At 39.4% G+C, this 24,062-nt stretch overlaps 1 protein-coding gene across 2 annotated transcripts; it reads right to left on the bottom strand.

Annotated features, from left to right (window-relative positions):
* Positions 1–5,120: 5,120 nt before the first annotated feature.
* Positions 5,121–12,943, bottom strand: cryba2b (crystallin, beta A2b). Of its 2 annotated transcripts, none has more exons than XM_034187024.1 (5): positions 12,802–12,943; positions 11,398–11,586; positions 9,397–9,538; positions 6,761–6,903; positions 5,121–5,481 (listed from the first exon to the last, which is right to left on the bottom strand). In XM_034187024.1, the coding sequence occupies exons 2-5, from the start codon at positions 11,553–11,555 to the stop codon at positions 5,334–5,336; spliced, it is 591 nt and encodes a 196-aa protein (XP_034042915.1). In that variant the 5' UTR covers positions 11,556–11,586; positions 12,802–12,943; the 3' UTR covers positions 5,121–5,333. The 2 variants fall into 2 exon arrangements, with proteins under 2 accessions (XP_034042915.1, XP_034042914.1); XM_034187023.1 differs by having other exon boundaries at positions 12,793–12,919.
* Between the last annotated feature and the right edge of the window lie 11,119 nt (positions 12,944–24,062).

Below are 24,062 nucleotides of genomic sequence, written 5' to 3'. Positions count from 1 at the left end.
ATCCAGTTGAATGGACATGATTATGAAAGGCACACATCTGTCTACATATAAGGGCCCACATCTGACAGTGCATGTGAGAGCACAAACCAAGCATGAAGTCAAAAATAACTTTTTTCATCTTGTCATTATGGGGTGTTGAGAGTAGAACTTTGAGCATTACAAATGAATTACTCCATGTTGGAATAAGGCTGTAACATAGCAAAATGTGGAAAAAGAGAAGTGCTGTGAATACTTTCTGGATGCACCATAAACACGTGGAAATTGCTGGAAGTCATACTTCATTCCCCTGACTGTTATGTGCTTAATTTTTAATTCATGTGTGTTTGCTTTAGTGGATAAACTGTATGTCTCTAGGGCAGGTCTGAAGGCAAAACTGACAGGTGGGTTATGCAAACAGTGTTCAGAACCATGGACAGTACTAGTGTAATGGCTTTCCTTCAGTAACTGCTGGAGATGATAGCAACATCACATAATTAGTAACATCACATGAATAAGTCTGTTAGGGACCTCTGTGTTTTTTTTGTTTTTTTTTTTTTGTTTGTTTGTTTTTTCGTTGACTGATTAGAGAAATAACTAAAGTTACAAGTGCACTAAAGAAGACATTTCTCCAGCCATCTAACAGAGGAAATCTGAATTCTGAACCCCTTATAGACTAAGAATACTAAACCAAATAACATACAGGGAGGCAGGTACAAGAAAAACAAACTCATGCTGTTATGTCATTTGCAGGGGGTAATATAATAAAGTTTTGAAGGTGATATAGATTACTATCTAAAGGGCAGTGTGGTGGCCAAATGGCTAATGCACTTGCTTTCAAACAAAAAAGTTCCCAGTTCAAGAAAATGTGCACGTTCTCCATAAAGCATGTGTCAAATCACTGCAGCAGATCTATATCAGATCTGCTGCAGTGACCTCGAGCAAAAAGGGAGAAGCCAAAAGAACTTAGTTACTGATCAATTATCTGACATATAAAGTGCCTAACATGTGTCTATCTGACCCTCTGTGTGTGTGCAGCCCATATATGGGTAAAGAGGTGGATCATGGATGAGAACATACCTGGGCAAGACTACATATGAAATCTGAACACCAACAAGCTCAGCTAATAGGCGCTTCAGTTCAGGTGTATTAAATGAGATTTTATTCATAAAAATAATAAAATAATAATAAAAAAAACATTTTCATAATGGTTTTGTCTCAGTTTGGGCATTAACAGTTATGACCTACTTATTTCCTCAGTAATCATAGATTAACAACCTAACACATGAAGCTACTGATAACTGCTATGGCTTTTGCTGACGATGGTTCACAGATCTGGCAACTTGCTTATAACGAACTGCGTGCTGAATTGACACCCTTGTAATCACAACAAGGTTGTATAAGCCATTTCACACTTTCAGGTGATGCACTGCATTGTAGGAGAGGTGAAAGGTCAACTGACCCAAACACCCAGCGCGTCAGAGCGGCGCTATTTAAATCGAAGCAATTTCTCTCTGTTTATCAGTATTTTGTATCCTTCTGTTGCCAGCAGCCGCGGTAATAAAGTTGCTGCAGTTAAAAAGCTCGTAGTTGGATCTTGGTGTCTGAACCTTTTTTTTTTAGGACGCCGATCTGCTGTGTGTAAGCCAGATCTTAGAAGATAAGCAGTGCGGGGCCTGGTTAGTACTTGGATGGGAAACCTCTTTGGTACACCATTGGCTGTGTGTTTTTCTCCAGGTAAAACTGGAGTTGCATCAGGAAGGGCATCCCGCGTAAAACTTGTGCCAAATACCAATGCGGATCTAGCCACTTTACACAACGTCCCAACTTCATTGGAATTGGGTTTGTAAGATCACTGTCCTCAAAATCACTGTTGATTAATGATCTAATTATGAATCACCACTTAGATATGATTGGGTTATGTGAAACCTGGCTTAAACCTGCAGCTGTCCTCCCCTTAAATGAGGCCTGCCCACCGGCGTACACATTTAGTCACGTCCCTCGTGATACCAAGCAAGGTGGGGGTGTTGCTCTGATTTATAATTCTAGGTTTACTTTATTAGCTATTGGGGGTCATAAATATAATTTGTTTGAACATCTGATTCTCCACTCTGCCCATGATGCTACATATTGCCAAGGTCACAAGAATAAAAATCAGCTGGATTACTTTGTCACTGTATATAGGCACCCTGGCCCATACTCTGAATTCTTAGATGATTTTGGTGAGTTTATCTCTAACTTGTCAACTATTGCAGATAACATTCTGATTATTGGTGACTTCAACGTTCATATAAATAAGCCTTCTGATCCCCTCTGCAAATCATCTATGGAAATTATGAATGTATTAGGATTCCAGCAATACATTCAGGATTACATGCACATTAGTGGAAATACCCTGGATTTGGTTCTCGCACAGGGTATTACTGCCACAAATATTGACATCATGCCACTTGCATCAGTGGTTTGTGATCACTCACTTATTAGGTTTACAGTTTCGCTGCCATGCTTAGTGGAACAACCACCTTATTTATCATTGCGGTGACACATCAACTCCTCAACTATAACTGAACTCAAAGCTAGACTGCCTGATATCTTAAGGCCCACTGACACGAGTATGCCTTTGATTCACACAATAGCACAACCTGTGTTGTGCTGTGTCATGCTGGAGAGTAAACTTGCCGGTGCATGCTATTGCGCACAGAGAATTTTGAACTGTTCAAGAAATCTTTCACGCACAAATGTCATGCTATGTGGTGCGATCTAATCCCCAACACTATGTGCAGCTTGTCAAGTGGAGTAAAGAAGTGAACAGAGCTAGTGGTGACGTCAGCGAATCCCATCAGAGCGCAGCTCGTCTGAACAATTATAACAAGAAGTTAAATCTGTTATAAACATACTTTAACAGCTGCACACAAGAAGGAAAGAACACGTGACTGTTTTATCAAGCCATGACAATGTAAACATGACAAATAATTACCTTTTTTAGATGGCTCAAAATGCTTTCTGCAGGTAGTTAGGTGCACGCATGCACGTGCCTAAACGGCTCCGGCTGCAGTCTCCTCTGTGATTCAGGATGCAGTTAGAGCCATTTTCAACGGCCAGTTTATAGAAAAGAATGATTAATCTGCCACAAAATAATTATTTTATATACGCAGCGTCCAGCACAGAGCATGTGGCAGGCAGTGGAACAAAGAACGGCATCCAGCTGTGAACACACCCCCCACCCCCCACCCCCACTCCCCGCAGGCGAGGCATCTCTCATCTGATCACAGGGTAACATCTTGGTCTGTGTGCTAACAGGACAGGGGGCGTGGCTGGCTGCCCACAGCTGTTGAGACATCTCTGGTCCTGGACATCACAGCTGCAGCACACGTCCCGTGTTTTGAATGGCACGCGCATATGTGTGCTTGTGTGGAAATACATGAAAAAACATATCGCTTTTGCGATGGGAGGAGAAACGGGCCATCAGTCCATTTGGACATGCAGCAGGCGATCTGAATGTCACATCTGACAGGACACACGTGTCAGGCTATGAGGGCTGTGAGCGGTGCGCTGCAGGACCAGAACAAGCCAACAGTATGACAAATACGTCACTTTCAGTCACATATCATCAACCACCGTTTGCTCAGTTATCACAACGCTTTTTTTCTGTTTTTAGAAAATACGTTTATCTGCTTGCTGATTTTAGCCATTTCATTCTCCTGTTACAAGACAGTGATTGTAGTGCAGTGGTAAAGTTTCCATTTGGGTAATCAGAGTGTGTGGGTTTGAACCCTGTGGCATTTTTTTCTTTTTATTTAACCAGGGTTATTTAACCGCTGGCTTTTATGTATTATTTATATCAACCCAGTGATATTCACTAATTTTACAGCTGGTTTTTATTTTATTTTCCTCCACATTAGCAGTGCGATGTGGTGCAGCTCGTCCCATAGAACAAAGCAGCTCATATTGTGTTCTTGCTCGGAAGACACCGTCACGTGCACGAACCGTCACACCGTTATTGTGCACGCCTGCCCATTGGTGCAATGTTTTGTGGTGCGACCTCTAAAAAGGATGTGGTTTGTCACACAACTCACGGATGTGAGCCGTGAGTTTCCCTGAGTTGTACGTATTCGCACTATGTGTGAAGGGGCCCTTACATAAAAAGACACAGACACAAGTCATAGAACTGAACCCCAGCAATTTTAAGTTGATTCTCCAACAATTTATACTCCTGGGTATGTAACAAGTTTAAGATCTTAACAGTGCATAAACACATGCCTTTTATAGGGCTTATGGTAACCACATATTACACTGGAATTATAGGTATTGTCAATGGTAATGAAAGGACACAAAATTCACTATGAAAATGGAATAGAGCACAAATGCATTTCGTGACGGGAGCACAAAATGTGGGGGAAACGGGAGGGTTCTGTGGGGGTTATGGTTAGGGTTGGGATCAGTTTCGAAATAGTTAAATAAAAAAAACATTTCACACAATTGTGTCTCATTTTGTGACGGGAGCACAAATAAAGAATGAGACTGGGCTGATATATATATATATATATATATATATATATATATATATATATATATATATATATATATATATATATATATATATATATATATATATATATATATATATCAACTAAGATCAAGAGACGCTTACACAGAATTGTATTTTCAAATGTTTGTTCCAATATGTAAGTTTTCCTGCTTTGACAGTTTAATTGATAATGAGATTGCTGTTGCATGGTCTGTAAATGGTCCACTGTGGCTGCTCACGTCGTTGTTTTTTTTTTTTTTTTATGGTGTTTGGCAAATTGTGTAACAGTCAAGGAAGAAATAACAGAAACAAACATGCTCTTGTGTGTTGTTGTTTTGTTTTGTTTATTGGAAATAAATAATACAATCTGACAGAAAACAATATTACACATCCTAAAACCCAACAGTGAGATTTGTATGAAATCTTTCAGTTAGTGTTGACTAAAAACTATATATATCATTCCACTAAATACAAAGCTTAGCTGTCTCAGAGAACAGCCTTTTAAAGAGAATCCAGGGTTCATTTTCTTGTTGTGCACCAAAACAGCCAATTGGTGTTCGTGGGATTTTAAGGTGATACATTTCAAAGTAAAATAAAAGAATATCGACAGTCTCTATTTTGTTTTTTGAAGAAAAGCCTTTATTTCCTATTTCAAGAACATGTCATAGCATGGTGGTAGCAGTAGATATTCAGAGATCCATACATGCAGAGCCACAGAATGATAGAAAGAGTTTGCCCGTCTACTGTTCTGTGATTGTGGTCTGTCCATGGACTCAGTGAGGAAGAGGTTCCGGAGTTCAACGTGGGGTCGAGCAGGTTGAGTACAAACTTAGTGCTGGATTCTACGAATGGACTGCACCTGGTTGGTGTGAGCCTGGGTGCTGTATTCATTGTAGTGTCTGTACTCGCCTTGGTGTCTGTCTCTCTCCAAGATGTACTGGTAGCCACGGTAACCAGGGAACTGATAGGCCACCCAGCTGCAGAGAGACAAAGAGAGACTCACAGCTCCCATCTACCATTCAAATGGGAATGGTTTTTGTAATTTTATTTAAAAATAAAGAGATACTGGTGGCACTATGGTGCGGCTTGGCGTGCAGTACCCCCCCACACACACACATATATATATATATATATATATATATATAATTATTATTATTATTATTACTATTATCACTCTTATTATTTGTTGGTGTGCACCATTGAAAAGCCAACATTTTCAGCTTCAGTTTCTCTTATTGTTTGAGTGACCAGAAGCTGTAAGTTTTTTTTTTTTCTTTTCATTCTATTGCTTTGTCAGTACATTTTCCAAATAAGTAACGTACTACCTTAATTAGTTAGTGCAGGATCCTGAGTCTTTGCTGCAGAACAGTGACTACATTTTCACCCAAGTCCATCAAATATGGCCATTGGTATTGCGAAGACTTTGCGTCCCTCCATCCATCTGTCCACCCATCAGTCTCTCTGTGCTCAGCATAAGTTCAGTCCTATTACTACCAGAGTCTTCAAATTCACAGGGAACATTCTTGGGACACAGACCTTGGAGAAGTTCAAAGATGGTTAACCTTGACCTATTTTAAGAGGTAAAAAAAAGTCACCTTCTGTTTCCTGTGTTTTTTTGTTTCTTTTTGTTTTTTTAGTGTTGGGGTAACAGCCAATCAGAGCACCGTGATGTCAGTGGCAGCTCTATCTAAAACTGCTTCATTTATGTGTTTATATAACATGTTGCTCATACCTTATAAAATCTAGCAAGAAATAAACACTTCTAAAACTGAAAACACTGTTTTTGTAACGTGATAAGACGTCTGGAGTGATTTCGCGGAAATTAGGGTGCATGCTAACTTTACACTGGGATACCAATTAAACAACTACAAATTATGAAGAAGACAATGTTCATACGGCCAAGCGTATTTTAGAATTGCATTATATTTTAACTTGTAATGACAAGAGTTCCTCCGTGATCCGTATAATATGTAAGCATTTACTGTCTGATGTCGTACACTAGGAAGGCAGCATGGAAACATAATAACAGGAACCTTTTTAATAACCATGTAATTTAAAGGTTTGGAAAAGTTAATTTTGAACACTATTGCCGTGCATTACTGACACCCAATTATATCTTTTTCAGCAATTATCAGAAAACCTGATTTCTGTCATTCAGTATAATTTTACAAGGCAGACAAAGGTTTGATTATTAATAAAAACTTTACATGTGAAGAAAAGTGATTGGAAGCATAGAGAGAAATGAGTGTAACATACGCGCCGGAGTTAATTTTGATGGATGGCACCTCCTTGCTGCACCAGCCCATGGCCTGGAGAGATGGGTAGTCATCGCATATCTCAAACTTACGGCCCTGGAAGTCTTCACACTCGTACAGGGTCACCTTACTGTCACTGTGGTTCTATGAAGAGACAAAAATATCTGGCTGCTGCAGTCACACAACGTAAAAGACATTTATGACAGATGTTTGAATGCTGTTTTAAAAGGAACCATACTTTTGTTTCAGAAGCACAGCTTCTTCTGGCAGGTATTCATTTTTATTGCCATTATGCTGCCTCAAGCATTTTGAAGCTCTTCAAAGCATTTCAAAACAACAAATTGCTTTTTGTTTTTGTTTTTGAGGTTGAGGTTTCACATCCCGCAAAATCTTGCAAAACCTCGAAGAGGTCGCCATTCTGCGAGATGTCAGTTACATTGAGAAATGCATTGAGATGCTCTGATCAGGCTCTGATTTAACTGCTGCACACGGAAAACAGCATTAACATTGCAACATAAAACTCTTTGTATATTGTGCCTAAAACGCTCGTGAATATATTTTCTGGGTTTATAGATGTTGTTATTGTGTTTGTTTTATGTAAACACGTGAGAAGCTCATGTTGTTTCTCCGTTATTGTTAATGGGAATTGCTGTGAGGCGCAACCACTTCCTGTTCATGCCATTCTGGGGGAAAGTGAAGTTTGCTCTTTAATGCCCTGCTTATTGTCCTCAATGCATGTCCATCCTCCATCCCTATTACCCCCCCCCCCCCCCCATGTCTCTCCACTCCCCTCACCCTGGCTTCCTCCCTGCCACCTCAAAGGCAGCACGGGCCCCTCCTGCTGCGGCCTTCACCCACTTTGCCTCAATTCGGATGATGGACTGCTTCAAGTTTAGAGCACATAAACAAGTTCAAATGTATATGTGTTGTCTTTAATTTTGATGTGTGCCACTATTCCAGTAAACAACTAATAATTGTGGATTAATTGATGTATCTTATCTGAGGTAATTGGAGTGTAAACGTAATTGCCCTTTTAGGGATCAGTAATGTTGTCTGAAGTCTGAAGTCTGAACACTGTTTGTCCTGTTTGTTCCAGAGTAATATATAAGATGTCTGAAATTCGGTTTGCATTTATTAAATTCCACACAGATTAAACGTAGCCGATACAGATTATTTGGGATATTTATTTTAGCAAGTTTTCAGGGTATCATGCATGCAGTCTCTTATTAACGTGGTAGGATAATGTTCATTTGCAATTGTCGTCATGTGGATTCTCTGTTATTTTGACTGCAGTGACTCTCTGGTGTGCAAAGGACTATGGGATATCTCAATAGGGTGAATGAAACAATTCCTGGAAATTTTGAAACTGCGAATCACTTCTGAGCTAAGGGTTTCCCACTATCCACACTATGACACCATGGTAATATTGTGAACTTTTTGCAACTGATAATGTTCTGAAGCAAAATTTAAGTGTAGAGTTTCTGAGTTTACTTGTTATAACAGGCATCCTTTGGTTCGATCCTTAGTTGTAGCTGAGTTTCCAAGTGTCCCTGAGCAAGACACTGAAGCCTAAAATTGCTTATATTTGAGGGGCCTTAAAGCAATGTCTAAGTGGGTCAACAGCAATTGTGTCACTTAGTTTTCTAACATTTCTAAATATTGAATAATTTTGTGAAACTACAGGTTCTTTCAACAGGGCAAGCTTTTTTGAAATATGAAGTCACTTTCAAATGTAAATGTTTGATTTTCTGTTTATTGCTTTCCAAAATAATGACTAATTTCTTGAAGCAATTGTTTCATTTAATTTTTAGAGCATTTCAAACCTCTAAATCATTTTCAGGAAAAATGATTAGTGTTTCAAGCATTTGAACACTGTATCATTTTGTTTCACGAGTGTTTGCAAATTTTGAGTCTTTTGAAAATGTAATCATTTTCAGAAGCACACTATTGAAACACTAAAGCATTTTCAAAAGTAATTCCAAAAAGGTTTTTTTGTTTGTTCATTTGTTTGTTTTTTGAGCATTTCAAAATAGTGAATTCCAAGTAGCTCCTGAACGGTTTCGATTAGTCTTAGATCATTATGACACTTTGAATCATATTTCTGCAACTGTTTTGTTTAGTTTTTTCAGTGATTCAAAACTGTGAATTGGTTTTTGAAACAACTCGTTCAATTTGTTGAGTTTTCTTTAAACCCAATTTGGCTGGCTCCACTGTGTGTGGAATACTCGAGGAGGGGTTTGGACCCAAAATTCAAGTTTCACGTGTGGACTCAGGTAAAAGGATCCAGCAGCAAAAACCAAAGAGTGAAGGAGCGTGAAGGATTCCTATGTTTCACAGTGGGAAATCGGTCACTTAACGACAGCTATTCTTAAGAATAACAAAAAATGCAGGGGTGGTGGCCAAGTGATTTAAGTGTACTTGTTAAAGTTCTGGATTCAAGGTCACCCCTGACTATTTCCATGTAATGTGGTGTTGCATCAGGAAGGGGATCCGGTGTAAAATGTGTGCAAAATCAACATGCAGATCCATCTTGGATCTGCTGTGGCGACGCCGAGTGAAAACAAGAGAACAGCAGAAGGGTCTCATTCTTAATAATACAAAAAAGAGCAGGGTGAAAGCAGCGATGGTGGAACTTACAGCACACTTGATAGGTCTGAAGGAAAGCAAGTGTTCGGTTCTGTAGCTGCTGTTTCCACTCCAGGCCTCGTAGCGAGGATAGTCGCCCTTCTCCAGGATGAACTGCTGTCCCTGAAACTCTGGGTACTCATAACCCACCCAGCTGGACCCACAGGGACAGAAGGGGAGCACAGGGGAGGAAATAAAGGACCGAGGTCAAGAAAAACAGAACAGAGGACAGAAAGTGGGCAGAGAATTAAAAAATAGTCTTTTTTAATGGAGAATTTTTGAAAAAAATAACACTTACATGAAGCAAAAATTAACAATCAAATCCAACAAAAACACTTGAACAATTCATGTTAGTTAAACACTGTAGCCCGCCGCCCACAGAATGGCCTCAGGTGAAAACAGCGTGCAGCTCCTTTGTTACAGGGAGCACAAAGCAAACATTAAATACTGCTCCTCCTCCACCTCCTCCCCTTCCAGTGCAGTTTATCTGATCCCCAGTCAGTCAGTCAGCAGGCAGCTGCACACTGACAATTCATAATACAACAGGGTCACACTTGGACGCATGCACAAGCGCACATGCGTGCACTCTGCTCATGCCAAGCAGCAGAGTAATAACACCGTAGAATCTAATTTATGCTCACAGTTATTTTGTCTTTTCTACTTGTTGATAAAAATCACACTGTGATTTATGTGTGCTTTAATCAAGCAGATAAAATTGGAATGGGAAGAGAAGTAAATAATGTAATGTTATTATTCGAACAAACAATAATCTAATACATGCTGCTGTGATGCTTCTGAAAAATCAAAGTTTGTGTAAATGTTGTTATCATTCAAAAGTGCAGGTCATTCTGGTTCATCCACCATTATTGGCTTCACTTTACTGTGGAGATCTTCAACCACAGTCTAATATGCAGACTCATACATAAGTGTTTGGGCAGTGATGCCCAGAAATAGACTGGTGAGGGAAGCCACCAAGACACACATGACAGCACTGAAGGAGTTATAGCCTTCTGCAGCCGTGACTGGAGAAAACGTCCATTGTGATACTTTTGTGTGTTACATCACCAGTTACAGCTTCAACCAAGTCAAATCTAGGCTTGTGTCTCCCATGAGCCTTCTGGCAAAATGTAGCTGCAATTTCACTTCTTTTTAAGAAAATCCTTCTCTGTTTCACTCTGTTATGAAGCTGTATAACTGGTGATGCAACATGCAAAACTGGTGCTGTACACAGCTTCTCTGATCACAAAAAACAAAACAAAAATGAGAACACTTTCAGAGTTGTCATGGGTGTCTTGGTGGCTTCCCTCACTCTTCACTTTCTTGCACTCAGTTTTTAAGAACTACGTACTCCAGACAGATTTACCATGCAGTGACACACTGTTTGAAATTTTCAGTGATTGATGTTTTATTCACGTCAATAAGGACATATTCAGTGAGTTGGAAATGTTCATGTATCATCTTCTGACCTGCTGAGAGAAAACTGTCCGTAAAAGTAATTAGAATTAACAATACTACTTATAATCTTTTTTCAATTATTTACTTTATTGGCTTCGAAACAAGGGACTGTACACATAAATGGCTGTAATTTCAACATTTTTGAATCAAATATTTTTGTTAAAATCCTTGAAATAAAGCCAGAAGTTGACATTACAAGTACATCAAAGTTTCACCGCACCTCCGCTGTGGTGGAGTACAGAGGCAAAAATAAAAAATAAAATAAAATGTGTTACTGTCCAAATACCTATGGCTGTACCTGGATTATCAAGCCTTAATATGGATGGGTATTTTTTTAATGATCAAACTTTTTCAATAATTTTCTGTAACTATTGCTTCATTTAGCATTTTGAGTAGTTCACAGCTATAAGTTGTTTTCTGAAGCAATTGCTTCAACATGTCAAATATTTCACAACTTCCAACCAACAGAAAAACACATGAGTGAAGATGCCAAGATGTAAGAAAAAAAAATGGAAACAGCTGTGAGGAGCTCCAGGAGAAGCTTAACGGTGGACTTACGGCCCGTTCTCCACTTTGATGGAGCGGATCTTGTTGAAGCCCCTGTCCATGATGTTCTGACACTCAAGCATGAATTCGCAGCGCTTTCCCTGGAAGTTCTCCTCCTCCCACACTGTGATCTTGAACTGGCCCATCTGCTCCATCTGCTGAGTGTTCATGGCTGCTGTCTCTCCCTATGGGGGTTACTCTCTGACAGAAAACAGGTCAGAGTTTGTCAGAAATAAATAAAAATGCATAAAATATCATCTGGATACTTGATGCAAAATATGTTCCAGCTCAAATTCACAATCAAATCCCTCATTTTCCAGAACATTATTCATTCTCACCAAATTTCATCAACATTCTCTCACAAATTTTTGAGTTAAATGTCATTAGTCTCAAATATTCTTCAGGATCTTAGTTCCAGAATATAGTCCTGATCACCTCTAACACTGTAACACTTATTTCCCAGAATATTATCTATCTGCTCACCAAATTTCATTGAAATGCGTTGATTACTTTTATAGTTATTGTGCTAAGAGGCAAACAGACAAACACTGGTGAAAACATCACCTCCATGGTGGTGGTATAACAGTCCCTAAAACTCATAAGAAGACATGTGCATTCTTAGGAGGAACAGTTGTTGCTGTATTTGTTTTTGTTTGTTTGTTTGTTTGTTTGTTTGTTTGGAGGGGTGGGGTGAAGGAGTTAATCAAAATTACACCTGAAACTTATTAATTCTTGTAATAGGTAAGATTATAAATTATTAAGCGTTATGCAGTATAAGTATCGAGGGCAGGGGTGGTGGCCAAGTGGTTAGTGCGCTTGGTTTCAGTGTGGAAGGTTCCTGGTTCAAACCCCACCCTGCCACATTTCTCCATGTAATGTGGAGTTGTGTCAGGAAGGGCCTCCGGTGTAAAACCTGTCAACATGCAGATCCACCTTGAGTCTGCTGTGGCGACCCCGAGTGCAAACAAGGGAGCAGCCGAAGGGACTTATGAAGTATAAATATGTTACACCACTGGAAAAATATTTGTCAAATCATTAAAAATGACCTCCTATTTATCAATTTGTCTGTTTCCATTGAGGAGATTCGATCAAAAAGCTTGAGCTGAAGAGTCGTTTGCATTCACTGACAGCTGCACATTAAAGGAAAATAAATTCCAAAACCTCTTAGATCTTCGTAGGATCATCTCTAGCGTCTTCTAGAATTTAAGTCCATCTTGGTTACCATGGTTACAGACACATTGACACATCATCACCTCCTACCCAGCTCTGAAGCAGAAGCTTCACAGCTGGTTTGCAAGAAAAGATTCACATCTCACTCCTCTGCAAATCAAGCTTCACTCAGGCACACCCACATCTATACCACACATGAGCTGCCGCTCTGTTTCTTCGCAGTGATCATATACTTACAGACAGTACTGAGGTGGGACAGATCCAGTATAATCAATGTCGGGGACCAGACCCTCGCCTGTGGTTTTATAGGGCCGGGCCCCCCCGGCCGAGCATCGCTCCATTTGCCCAGCAGCCTTGCACACTCAGCATCTGAGCTGAGCGGCTGAAAGGACAGCATTAGCCTGGTGCTTTGTGGAGGCTCCAGAGCAGCATTGTCCTCAGAGCCCCAAACTGACCTAGTCATCAATATGGCAGCAACGCTCAGTGGCAACCTGACCCATGACCAAACAAACCAAACACACTGACACAACACTTTGATTACTGTGGCAGAATAATAGACACATTCTGGGAGCTGATCCTCTCTCTCTCTCTCTCTCCTCCTCTCTCTCTCTCGTCTCTCTCTCTCTCTCTCTCTCTCTCTCTCTCTCTCTCTCTCTCTCTCTCTCTCTCTCTGTGCAAACCAGAGGAGAACAGGGAAAAATGCAGCAGAACAGCCACCTAAACCCCTCCCTGACCTCCTTCCCTTCCACCAGGAGTAGAATGCGATGTGGAGTGAGCCGAGCAGCGGATTTAAAAATGCAGGATGGGCTTGCAGCGTCCACACACACCATCCGTATTCCTCTGCACACCAGACACAAACACACTGACATCATTTTGGGTGTTGAAGTGATATACTTTTCATTGCACAATGTCAAAAGCTCATGTGGTTGTTTGTTCGGTGTTCTGTAGTACTGCAAGCTGAGAACCACAATCAGTTCACTGAAAAGTGCTGTATTCAAAGTGTGTATAGTGCCCTCCAAAAGTATTGGAACACTTGGTATTTCACACATTTTAATTTGTTTATGTATGCAAATACAAAAAAAATTCTAAGATTACCTTCCTTAAACTCAAACTGAAAGCAAATCTCTACAACTTGATACAAATTAACAAAATACGAGGTCTATTAGATAATAAACCGACCCTTTTATTTTTTTTTTAACTATATGGATTTGAATGACGTGTGATTACACCAATCATGCTTGAACCCTCGTGCGCATGCGTGAGTTTTTTCACGCGTGTCGGTGACATCATTTCCCTGTGGGCAGGCCTTGAGTGAGATGTGGTCCCGCCCTCTCTGCTGAATTCCTTTGTTTCACACGCTGCTCGAGACGGCGCGCATTGCTTTATCAAAATTTTTTCTGGACCTGTGAGGAATATCCGAGTGGACACTATTCGAGAAATTAAGCTGGTTTTCGGTGAAAAGTTTAACGGCTGACGAGAGATTATGGGGTGTTTCTGTCGCTGTAAGGACTTCCCACGCAACGGGACGTCCTGCAGCGCTTCCAGGCGCCGTCGCCGGCCTGTTTCGACCTGAAAACATCCTAATTTAAGGCTTAATTCACCCAGGACGTCGTGAGAGAACAGAGAAGGTTCAGAAGAGGCCGGCATGAGGACTTTATGCGGATATTCCACTGTTTAAGGACATTTTGTAATGAAAGACGTGCGCGTAAATTCAAATCTGTGTGCGCCGCGACAGGAAAAACACCTCCGTGTTGAAAACCATTTGTAAAATTCAGGCGGCTTTTGATGGCTTTCAACAAGTGAGTAACTGAGAAATTGTTTAACAGCTTGGGCATGTTCCAACTTGCCCATTAAGGTTTCCAACGGAGGTGTTTTTCCTATCGCGACCCCCCGCGGTCGGGTCCGGCCCGACATGCGACTCTGCCTGCACGTTCTTTCATTACAAAATGTCCGTTAACAATGGAATGTCCGAATAAACTCCTCATGCCGACTTCTTCTGAAAGTTCTCTGTTCTCTGACGACTTACTGGGTCAACAGAGCCTGAAATGTGGAAGTTTTCAACTTGAAACGGTGAGACGCTGCCGCCTCGAAGCGCAGATCGCCGTCAGGCACCGTGGGCCGTCCTTACGGCGACACTACCAGACCAAAATCTCTCATCAGCCGTTAAAATTTTTACAGAAAACCAGCTGAATTTATCAAATGGTGTCCACTCAGTTGTGCCTTACAGTTTTGAAAAAAAATTGATCAAACAAAGCAGCAGTCTCTGAGCCATTCCTAAACAATGAAAAAATCGACAAGAGGGTGGGCCACTCCTCACTCAAAGACTGCCCACAGGCGAATGACGTAACCAACAGGCGTGAAAAAACTGTCACATGCCCACGAGGGTTCAAGCATGTCTGATGTAATCACACGTGATTCAAATCCATATGGTTTTTGAAAAAAATAATAAGTTCGGATACTTTTCTAATAGACCTCGTATACTAGAGCACCGTGCTCCGCCAACACTAGTCTCCAATTCCCCAAATTTTACCTTAGAAAAAAATGTCAAGGTCAAAGTCCTGTTAGAAGTGGCCTTTCATGAACTAAATTACAGGTGATCACATGTCAGGAGTATGTATTTAGTACATGGACTTGAATCATTTTTGTTGTTGCTGTTGTTTGTTTGTTTGTTTCTGGAGATTTTTGCAAATGTATTAAAAATTTAAGAACTAATTTGACTAATTTGTTGATTGGACATGATTTGGAAAGACACACACCTGTCTACATATAAGGTCCCACAGCTGACAGTGCATGTCAGAGCACAAACCAAGCATGAAGACAAAGCAATAAGCGAAGTGCACATCTCAGGCTGTGTGGTGCATTATGGGTACGCTGAATTTTTTGGCTACCAAGCCACATTCAAAGATGGCGGAAAGCAGCGAGGAGTGCTATGATTTGGACCATTTCAACCGCTAGAAAGTTGACGATTTAAAGCGTTTTTGTAAGCTCTGCAGATTGCCTGTTACAACCAGGACTGCGTACGGCAGTGGACAGAAATGGAATGAAGAGCTGGCTCCACTTGTGTGTGCTGCATCGGTACAGAAACTACAGTTGGTGTTGACAAAGGAGAAAAAGAGAGCTGCTGTTCAAAATGACCACCAGTCCTTGTTGATAGTTGGAGACAAACAAATTTCTGACCCCTTGAAGGCAACTGACAGATGGTTAGACGAAGTCCAGAGACTGAAACTGTGGATATTGCAGAATATTTGCTAAGCAGGGATGAGAAATCGCTATTCCACCGGCTTCATAATGACTACAAGGAAGGTGGGTCTCACATAGAACCTCTTTGGTGTCACGTTTGTTTTGATAAGTTGACAGACATATAATGATATGTGCATGCATGCAGTTTGTTTATACTAGAACATGTCAATTTTACAATATTACACGCCATGTCATTCATGCATTACAGTTACAGTTATAAGCTGATGCACAAAAACAGCGCCATCAACCACATTATAATTCGGCACGGTTTCAGGATATTGACAAAATAAATGTGTGCAAGAAAATTACAATTTTAGTCCGTCTTTTACATCCGTCTGGATCTTTGTTTTCTGTGGAGAAATTGTGTAGAATGAACGGAGGTTTACAATCACATTTCTTCTTCTTTGCATTTTTGGGTGAACTCAGCGGAGCCTTGCAGTCGTGTTTTCAGCTACCTTTCAAGCCTATAAATTCTGTTTGAGCATTTGAAAACAGCACAATGCACACCTGTCATTATTGTATGCGTCACTTAAGGCTTAAAGCCTTTGAAACAATCCCTGTAAAAGCCTTAACTTTCACAGTCCGGTAATGCTACTGTATATGAAATTCAATGGGAGCGGTGTGAGTTTGGTAGTTGTAATTTCTGACCCCGTTTGACCCACGCATGTGCAGATGCGTTGCGCACTTTGCTTATTGTCTGTAGACCTCTGAGACAGGATTGTTGCAAGGTACAAATCTGGGGAAGGGAACAGAGAACCTTCCAGAAGGACAACCATCTCTGCAGAAATCCAAGAATCAGGCCTGTATGGTAGAGTGGCCAGACGGAAGCCACTCCTTACTAAAAGGCACATGAAAGCAAGCCAGAAATTTGCCAAAAGGTAGCTGAAGAGTCCTTTTTAGTGGCAGGAACTGGGAGACTAGTCAGAATTGAGGAAAAGATGAATGCAACAATGTACAGAGACATCCTGGATGAAAACATGCTCCAGAGCGCTCTTGACCTCAGACTGGGGTGACGGTTCATCTTTCAGCAGAACAATGACCATAAGTACACAACCAAGATATCAAAGGAGTGGCTTCAGGACAACTCTGTCCTTAAGTGACCCAGCCAGAGCCTGAATCAACCTGAGTCAGACTGAACATCTCTGAGAGATCTGAAAATGGCTGTGCACCGACGCTCCCCATTCAACCTGATGGAGTTTAAGAGGTGCTGCAAAGAGGAATGAGCAAAACTGCCTGAAGTTAGGTGCGCAAAGTTTGTGGCATCATATTCAAGAAGACTTGAGGCTGAAATTGCTGCCAAAGGTACACCAACAAAGTACTGAGCAAAGGGTCTGAATACTGATTATGTACATGTGATTTCTTAGTTTTTTATTATTATTATTTTTAATAAATTTACAAAAATTAAAAAAAAACTTTTTCATGTCATTATGGTGTGTTGTAAGTAGAATTTTCAGGGGAAAAATGAATTTACTTCACTTTGGAATAAGGCTGTAACATAACAAAATGTGGAAAAAGTGAAGCGCTGTGAATACTTTCCGGGTGCACCGTATGAGTTCAGTTCAGTTCATTTATTAAGCACACAATGAAAATAACAATTTACCTAAAATATATATATATATATATATATATATATATATATATATATATATATATATATACATGCACATACATATATATACATAAAGTAAGAATAAAAAAGAAGAAAAATACAATATGAGGATACTGTGCAGGAGAGAGGTAGAAGCCAACCCTCTCCCAACAAAAACAAAAATGTCACAACAATAGACAAAAGGATTATATCAATTCATAAAGTATAAAACCTGTAAATCCATCAAAACCAAGTAATATATTGACATTAGAAATACTCATATAGGAGCTTTAATTTTAAGCAACTTTTGTATCTGTTTAAGGTGATGGATGAATTTAGAAGATGTACTGTATTATTCCAAGATTTAACACCATGATATCTGATGTGACGCTGATAACGAGTTGTTCTGTGTAAAACTAAATGCAAATATGAAGTCTGCTTTGTCGGATAATTATGAATTTATGCACAAAATATTATTTAATAAAAAAGGCCAACTAATATCATGAAGCACTCGGAAGACAAATATACAGGTCAGGTAAATATTTATATGATAGATATTTAAGAGCTGCAATTTGAAAAACAAAGGTGCACTTGGAGCACAAGGTTTCAAAAAAGAAACTATACAAACAAATTTTTTCTGCAAAAGAAAAATTTTGTTTAAATAAGTTGCAAAGGCGCTTCCCCATACAACATTGCAATAAACCAAATAAGGATAAACTAAACTGTAATATAATGTTAAAAGACATTTGTAATGTACATAACTTATTTTGCTTATGATTCCTATTGACTTAGTTATTTTTTACAAACATATTCGATATGTTCTTTCCAACACAATTTGTCATCCATCCATACACCCAAGAAACATATAAGAGACCCTTGATATTTCTTCATTGTCTATATAAATTTTAATTTGATCATGATTAGATTTTTTTATTACCAGCAAATAACACAAAAACAATAATTTGTTAACTTTGAACCACATTGAATAATTCAAGAGATCATTAGTTAAACTTTTAACCAAACCATGTATATCTTTGCTGGAAATGAAAAGAGTAGTGTCATCAGCAAACAACAATGGAAATGTTGTGGCAGAAACAGATGCAAAATCATTGATATACTGTATATTATAAATAAAAGCGGTCCCAAAATCGAACCTTGAGGTTAGCTTACAGACAACATGAAGGAGGGAGTGCATGTGAGCAATATTCAAAGTTTACCTTGGACCATGTGACCCTGTTCATCCCTACTGAATTGTTCTGACAATCCAAGTGAAAATCTTATCAGTGTAATGAACATTGCTGTTGACAATTGACAAAAAACACCTGTGTGCATGTGCTCCTACCTGTCCAGAGGTATCCATCAAAATAGGACTTTGTCATAAAACTATGGTCACATTTGCTCCAAGTGACAGCAAGTAATGGAGGCAAAGCAACAACTTCCCATTCATTTTTGATGAGAGTGGGCATTTTGCAGCAGCAAGAGACAACAGTTAGGCGGAACCAAAATAGACCTGAATCTATTTTATGCGAATACTGAATGACACGGCACAGCGACTGCCAATCCATGCAAATAGGCAGTGTGATGTCGCTTGAACAAAATAATCCAAGATGGTGGAAAATGCTCTGAAACAGCTTATTCCTGTATAAATCGAATATGTTTCTCTGTTTTTGTTGCTCTTCAGTTTTTTCTGTTTCTTCTGTTTGTAAAAAAAAAAATCTTGTAAAATTTGTATCCTAGTAACTGTTAGAATGGCTGAAGCAGTGGGTCACCCCTCAGAGTCTGGTCTGCTTGAGGTTTCTTCCTCAGTATCACCAGAGAGAGTTTTTCCTTACCACTGTTGCTTGTGTGCTTGCACAGGGGGGTTTGTAAGGTTAGGCCATAGTTATATGAAGCATCTTGAGTCAGTGTTGTTGTGATTTGGTGTTGCATAAATAAAATAAATTAAATTGCATTGAAAGGTTGGTGAGAAATAAACACTTCTAAATCTAAAAACACTGTTTTTGTAACCAGCTAAGACTTCTGAAGTGATTTACAAGACATCTTATGGAGATGTAGCATGCATGTCTGGGGAATGCCTCCGTCAAGCAACAAAGCCACTGCTTGTCAGCGCCATTTGTAGCTAATGTGATTGTCACATAATGCTGGGCGGTCACTGACACTGACTATGTTTGCTACTCAAAAGTCAAAAAAGTTCCCCACATCATCGACAATGTTGCCACAGAAAATGTGTTATGGCATCTTGAGGCTGGATTTTTCATGATCCTGTCCTTGTCGGGCATCCTGTCATAGTTCTGAACTCTTATCAACTTCTAGTCTCTGAGCTTCTGTGTCTTTTTTCTTGTCATGCTTCTGTTTTGTAGTTGTTTTCCCTTATTGTTTATTGTATTACCTTTTTATTCTTTCACTCTTGGTCCCTTAAGTTACTTCAGTCTTAGTTTAGTTCTGTTTATCGCATTTATTGTATTATGCTTTAGTCACTGGTTAGATTATTATTTAGCTTCAGTGTTTTTTATCTGGTTGTGTTCTGTTAGTCAGGGGTTTTATTTTCTGTTATTTATTTTGTGTTCAGTCTTTTATTGCATTATCTGTGTTACTGTACCCCTGGTTTTGTTTGCTGGTTATCATTTATTTTCTGTTTCACCTATAGGTTGTTTTGTTATTTTATTATCAGTTATTGTATTTACTTTTATACTTCAACCATAGTCAGTTCCATTCTAGTTTTGGTTGTAACCTTTTATTTTCTTGTTCTCTTGTTAGGATTGTCACATTATTTCCTTGGTTGCTCCCTTTGTTTTGTTCACGTAACTTATTGTAGGTCTTTGGGCACGTCATGTTTTTCACCATTGGGTTTTTGTGTCTCTTAATTCTCTTGCCTTGGTTTGCTTTGCTTTTTGTGTCACTTTACTATCTTGCACCTGCCTTCGTCTTTGTCAGTCGCGCCCCAGATTGTTGAATTTTATTCATTTTCCAGCCTTCGTACCTTGTCTTGTTTTGCCTTGTTATCACCTTGCCGGTATTTGACCTTGTTTTGCCCTCCACCACTTTATTGTCTTTGCCTCTGAACACCACCACGCTGTGTTTTGTTTTTTTTTGTTTTTTTTACCTCTGCCTGTTTTTTGAACCTCACGGTTGGTTGTGTGTGTGTGTGTGTGTGTGTGTGTGTGTGTGTGTGTGTGTGTGTGTGTGTGTGTGTGTGTGTGTGTGTGTGTGTGTGTGTGTGTGTGTGTGTGTGTGTGTGTGTGTGTGTGTGTGTGTGTGTGTTTTGTTGTTGTTGTTGTTGTTGTTGTTTTAGTCATAGTATGAGTGTATATCAGTGCTCCCAAACCACAGCTGGGTCATATACAGATAGTAATTTCAAGCCCAAATCAGAAAAAGCTGGGAAAACACGGGAAATCCAAATAAAAAAACAGAGTGACATTTACTTTGCCTTCTGTTTCATTGCAAACAGTATGACCTCATGATATGTCATGTTTTTAGTTGTCAGCTCCATTTAATTTGTTAATATCCACCCATTCCTGTATTTCAGAACAGTAAGACATTCCAAAAAAAAAATGAAACAAAGTTGGCACAAGGCCAAATTGTAAGTAGTAATGATATTTAAATAAATGCAATCATAATTCGGTACAAAAGAAGTATCGCCAAAAGGCTGAGTCTTTGACCACCAAAGATGGGCAGAGGAGCTCCAGTTTCTCAACAAATGCATGAGAAAATTATTGAAATGTTTAAAAACAATCTTTTTCAAAGAAAGACTGGAAGAGCTTTGTGTTTTTCTCCCTATTAAAACTAATCCCTTTGGATTCTCCCTTGTCTTAACTCAGGATCGCCACAGCAGATCCGAGGTGGATCTGCGTGTCAATTTTGCAGACGTTTTACACGAGATGCCTTCCTGACCCAACCCCACATTACATGGAGAATGGGCAAAAAGGCGCCTTGAACTGCGGAAACAAGCATACTGAACTGTTAGGCTGAGGGTCTGTCACATCTATTTTATGGATACAAAACCCAACCCAAGAAAGGCTGAGAAGCACTACTGTATAAAATAACAGAGAGCTCATTTTATTAAAACTCTTTTTCTATTTAGTGATGGTTATACGCCACTCAAGAAAAAATAAAATAAAAAAGCCTTATTGGATGAATTCGATTATATTTTTGGCAGGATTCCATCTAATAAATATGCCCGTATGTAGCCCCAACACAATTAAATTAAATTATATTATATTGTATGAATTTTGCTTTGTTGTGGTGCTGACGAGTCATCAGAATGTGGCAAAGCAGGAAGCCCTGAATCTGACAATTTGATACAAATCTGATAGTCACCAACCACGTTCTTCGTTTTTGTTCTCATGCCCATATACTGTATATATACAGACACACACACACTCATCACTCTTTTTTCATGTGATATTTGGAAATACCTGAGGGGGGGAAAAAACGACAAACTGAACACCTTTTTCCGTGTCTCATGCAAACTCTCAATAGTGCCTTGTAACTGTGACCTTGTCATTTCATTCTGCATGTAAATAAGACAAACAATAAAGTAATATCCATCCATAAAGTTGTGTAAGTTAATGTTTCAATTCCTTCATCACTGATGACATCTGGTGGTAAACATATTTATTACAGCCAGGTTTAGTTTTCTGACAGGGTGTACAGAAAACCGACTGACCCCAGTCAGATTTTAGGACTGGTTAAATCACTTTGATTTTGGTGGAAACACATTTCCCTGCTGCAGTTGAATGATACAGCTGATTATTTACATTCTCTTTATAGTCAGCAATTTTACGGACCTGTTCTTAAATATAAGCTGGGGTAGTTTAAAAAAATCAGAATCAAATGTCAAATCAGGATATTACAATCATTTTCAGTAAAAGTGTTTAATTGGATCCAATACAACTTTGGGGTCTCTGAATAATTTAAGCCCAAAATCTGCTCTCCAGCCTCTATGATTACTGAGATCATGATGTTTTTGGCCATTACCATGGTAACAGTTAGATCCCAGCAACATGCACTACTCCATCCTGTAAAATCTTGTATTTTACAGATAATTTGACACCATTTTTAATATAACTGGACACATGAGTGGATAGACATGTGCTGTTTTGTGCATTCTTGTGGGGGTTGGATTGGTTGGAGTAATGAATCAGCCGGGTCAGTATCGGAGTTATTCTAGAAGTACAGAGAAGGTTTTCATCTGTATGTTGTTTTGGTTGATTTGTCAGCGGGATGACTCCATTTACAGTCCTCCTCAGCACTACTCGCACCACTGAATTTTAAATACACGTATGTTCACACATCATTTATTTTTGACCCGTGACCCTCCATCCAGATTAGTTTATGGACTTTAAATAATATTTACACCACTGCTCTCAACATATGCATGGATTTGAATTCACATGCAGCTTGAAATTAACTTGTCTGTCAGTTTCTTTAATTTCCAAAGCTTGCATCTGGTGATGATAATGTGATTTGATTTTTAAAACAACCCCCACAAAACCGCAACTTCCTGCAAACTCTAAACCGTGACTTTTCAAGTAAATTTATTTTTTTAAATGAACAAAAAAAAGTCCAAAGTTTATAAATGAACTTACCGACTCTGATGCTCGGAAGGTTTGTTACTCCAGATTTGAGTTGTCTGGGCACCTTCCTGATGTATTTACTCACGGGTCAAAATTCTAAATTGTTTCCAGACAGGGCAAATTTTGGTTTCAAAAACTAAATGGGAACACACCATTTAGAAACAGCCTTCACATTGCAACAAAGAACCATATATCAGACATTTATTCAGCTGTGAACGTTGCATTGTTCTCCTATATACAAACCGTGTCACATCAAATCGAGTCCAGGATCATGTGCACTTGCCGCAACCACCGCATCAAACAGCACCCCAGGTCCTGGATGGCAAACACTCAGACAGACAACCACACCATCCCCACCTTTCATAAGTAACCATCTATCTGCTGCAGCCAGGTGAAATGTGGGCTTGTCCTTAACCTTCTGCAGCCACTGGGGTCCTCAACCAGAATGTTAATATAACTGAACAAAGTGTTCCTCAAGTGAGTTACATCAAAGAGGTCATGTGAATGTGTTTGTTTGTTTGTTTGTTTGCTTGCCTGTTTGATTGTGATTGTTAGTAGGACTGCTTAAAAATGACATCACCTGCTGTATTTTAATGAAGCTTGGTGGAGGGTTGAGGCATTGGCCAAGGAAGAGCCCATTAACCTTTGGTGCTGTTCCCATTTACTTTATTCCTATATGCTGATCTTTTTTAGCTTTGATCTTTGACATGCTGATCTTTGACCATGGTTGTGGAGATCAATGATCAGGCTAAAAGGTTAGTAATCAGGATAAAAGTTCTTCAATTAGGATAAAAGTTCAGCAATCAAGATCAAAGTTCAAGATCATGTTGAGAGTTCACTGATCAGGATCAAAGATCAGGATTAAAGATGTGTGAACAGGAACAAAGATCAAACTCTGGTTCATAAATCAGCAAACAGGACCAAGCTGAGCAATCAGCAGTCAGAATCAATGGTCAGGAATATGATCAAAGATCATTCATAGAATCAAATCTCAAGATCAAACAGGAGTGATCAGGATCAAGGCCACAACTGGTTGTCTATCCATCCATCTGTTTCTACATAATGATCTGGAATTGGGGGGGAAATGTATTTTCTAAGAATGT

The sequence above is a fragment of the Thalassophryne amazonica genome, chromosome 14 (genome assembly GCF_902500255.1).
Source record: "Thalassophryne amazonica chromosome 14, fThaAma1.1, whole genome shotgun sequence".
NCBI classification, from domain to species: Eukaryota; Metazoa; Chordata; class Actinopteri; order Batrachoidiformes; family Batrachoididae; genus Thalassophryne; species Thalassophryne amazonica.
This window is presented reverse-complemented; position numbering and strand designations above follow the sequence as displayed.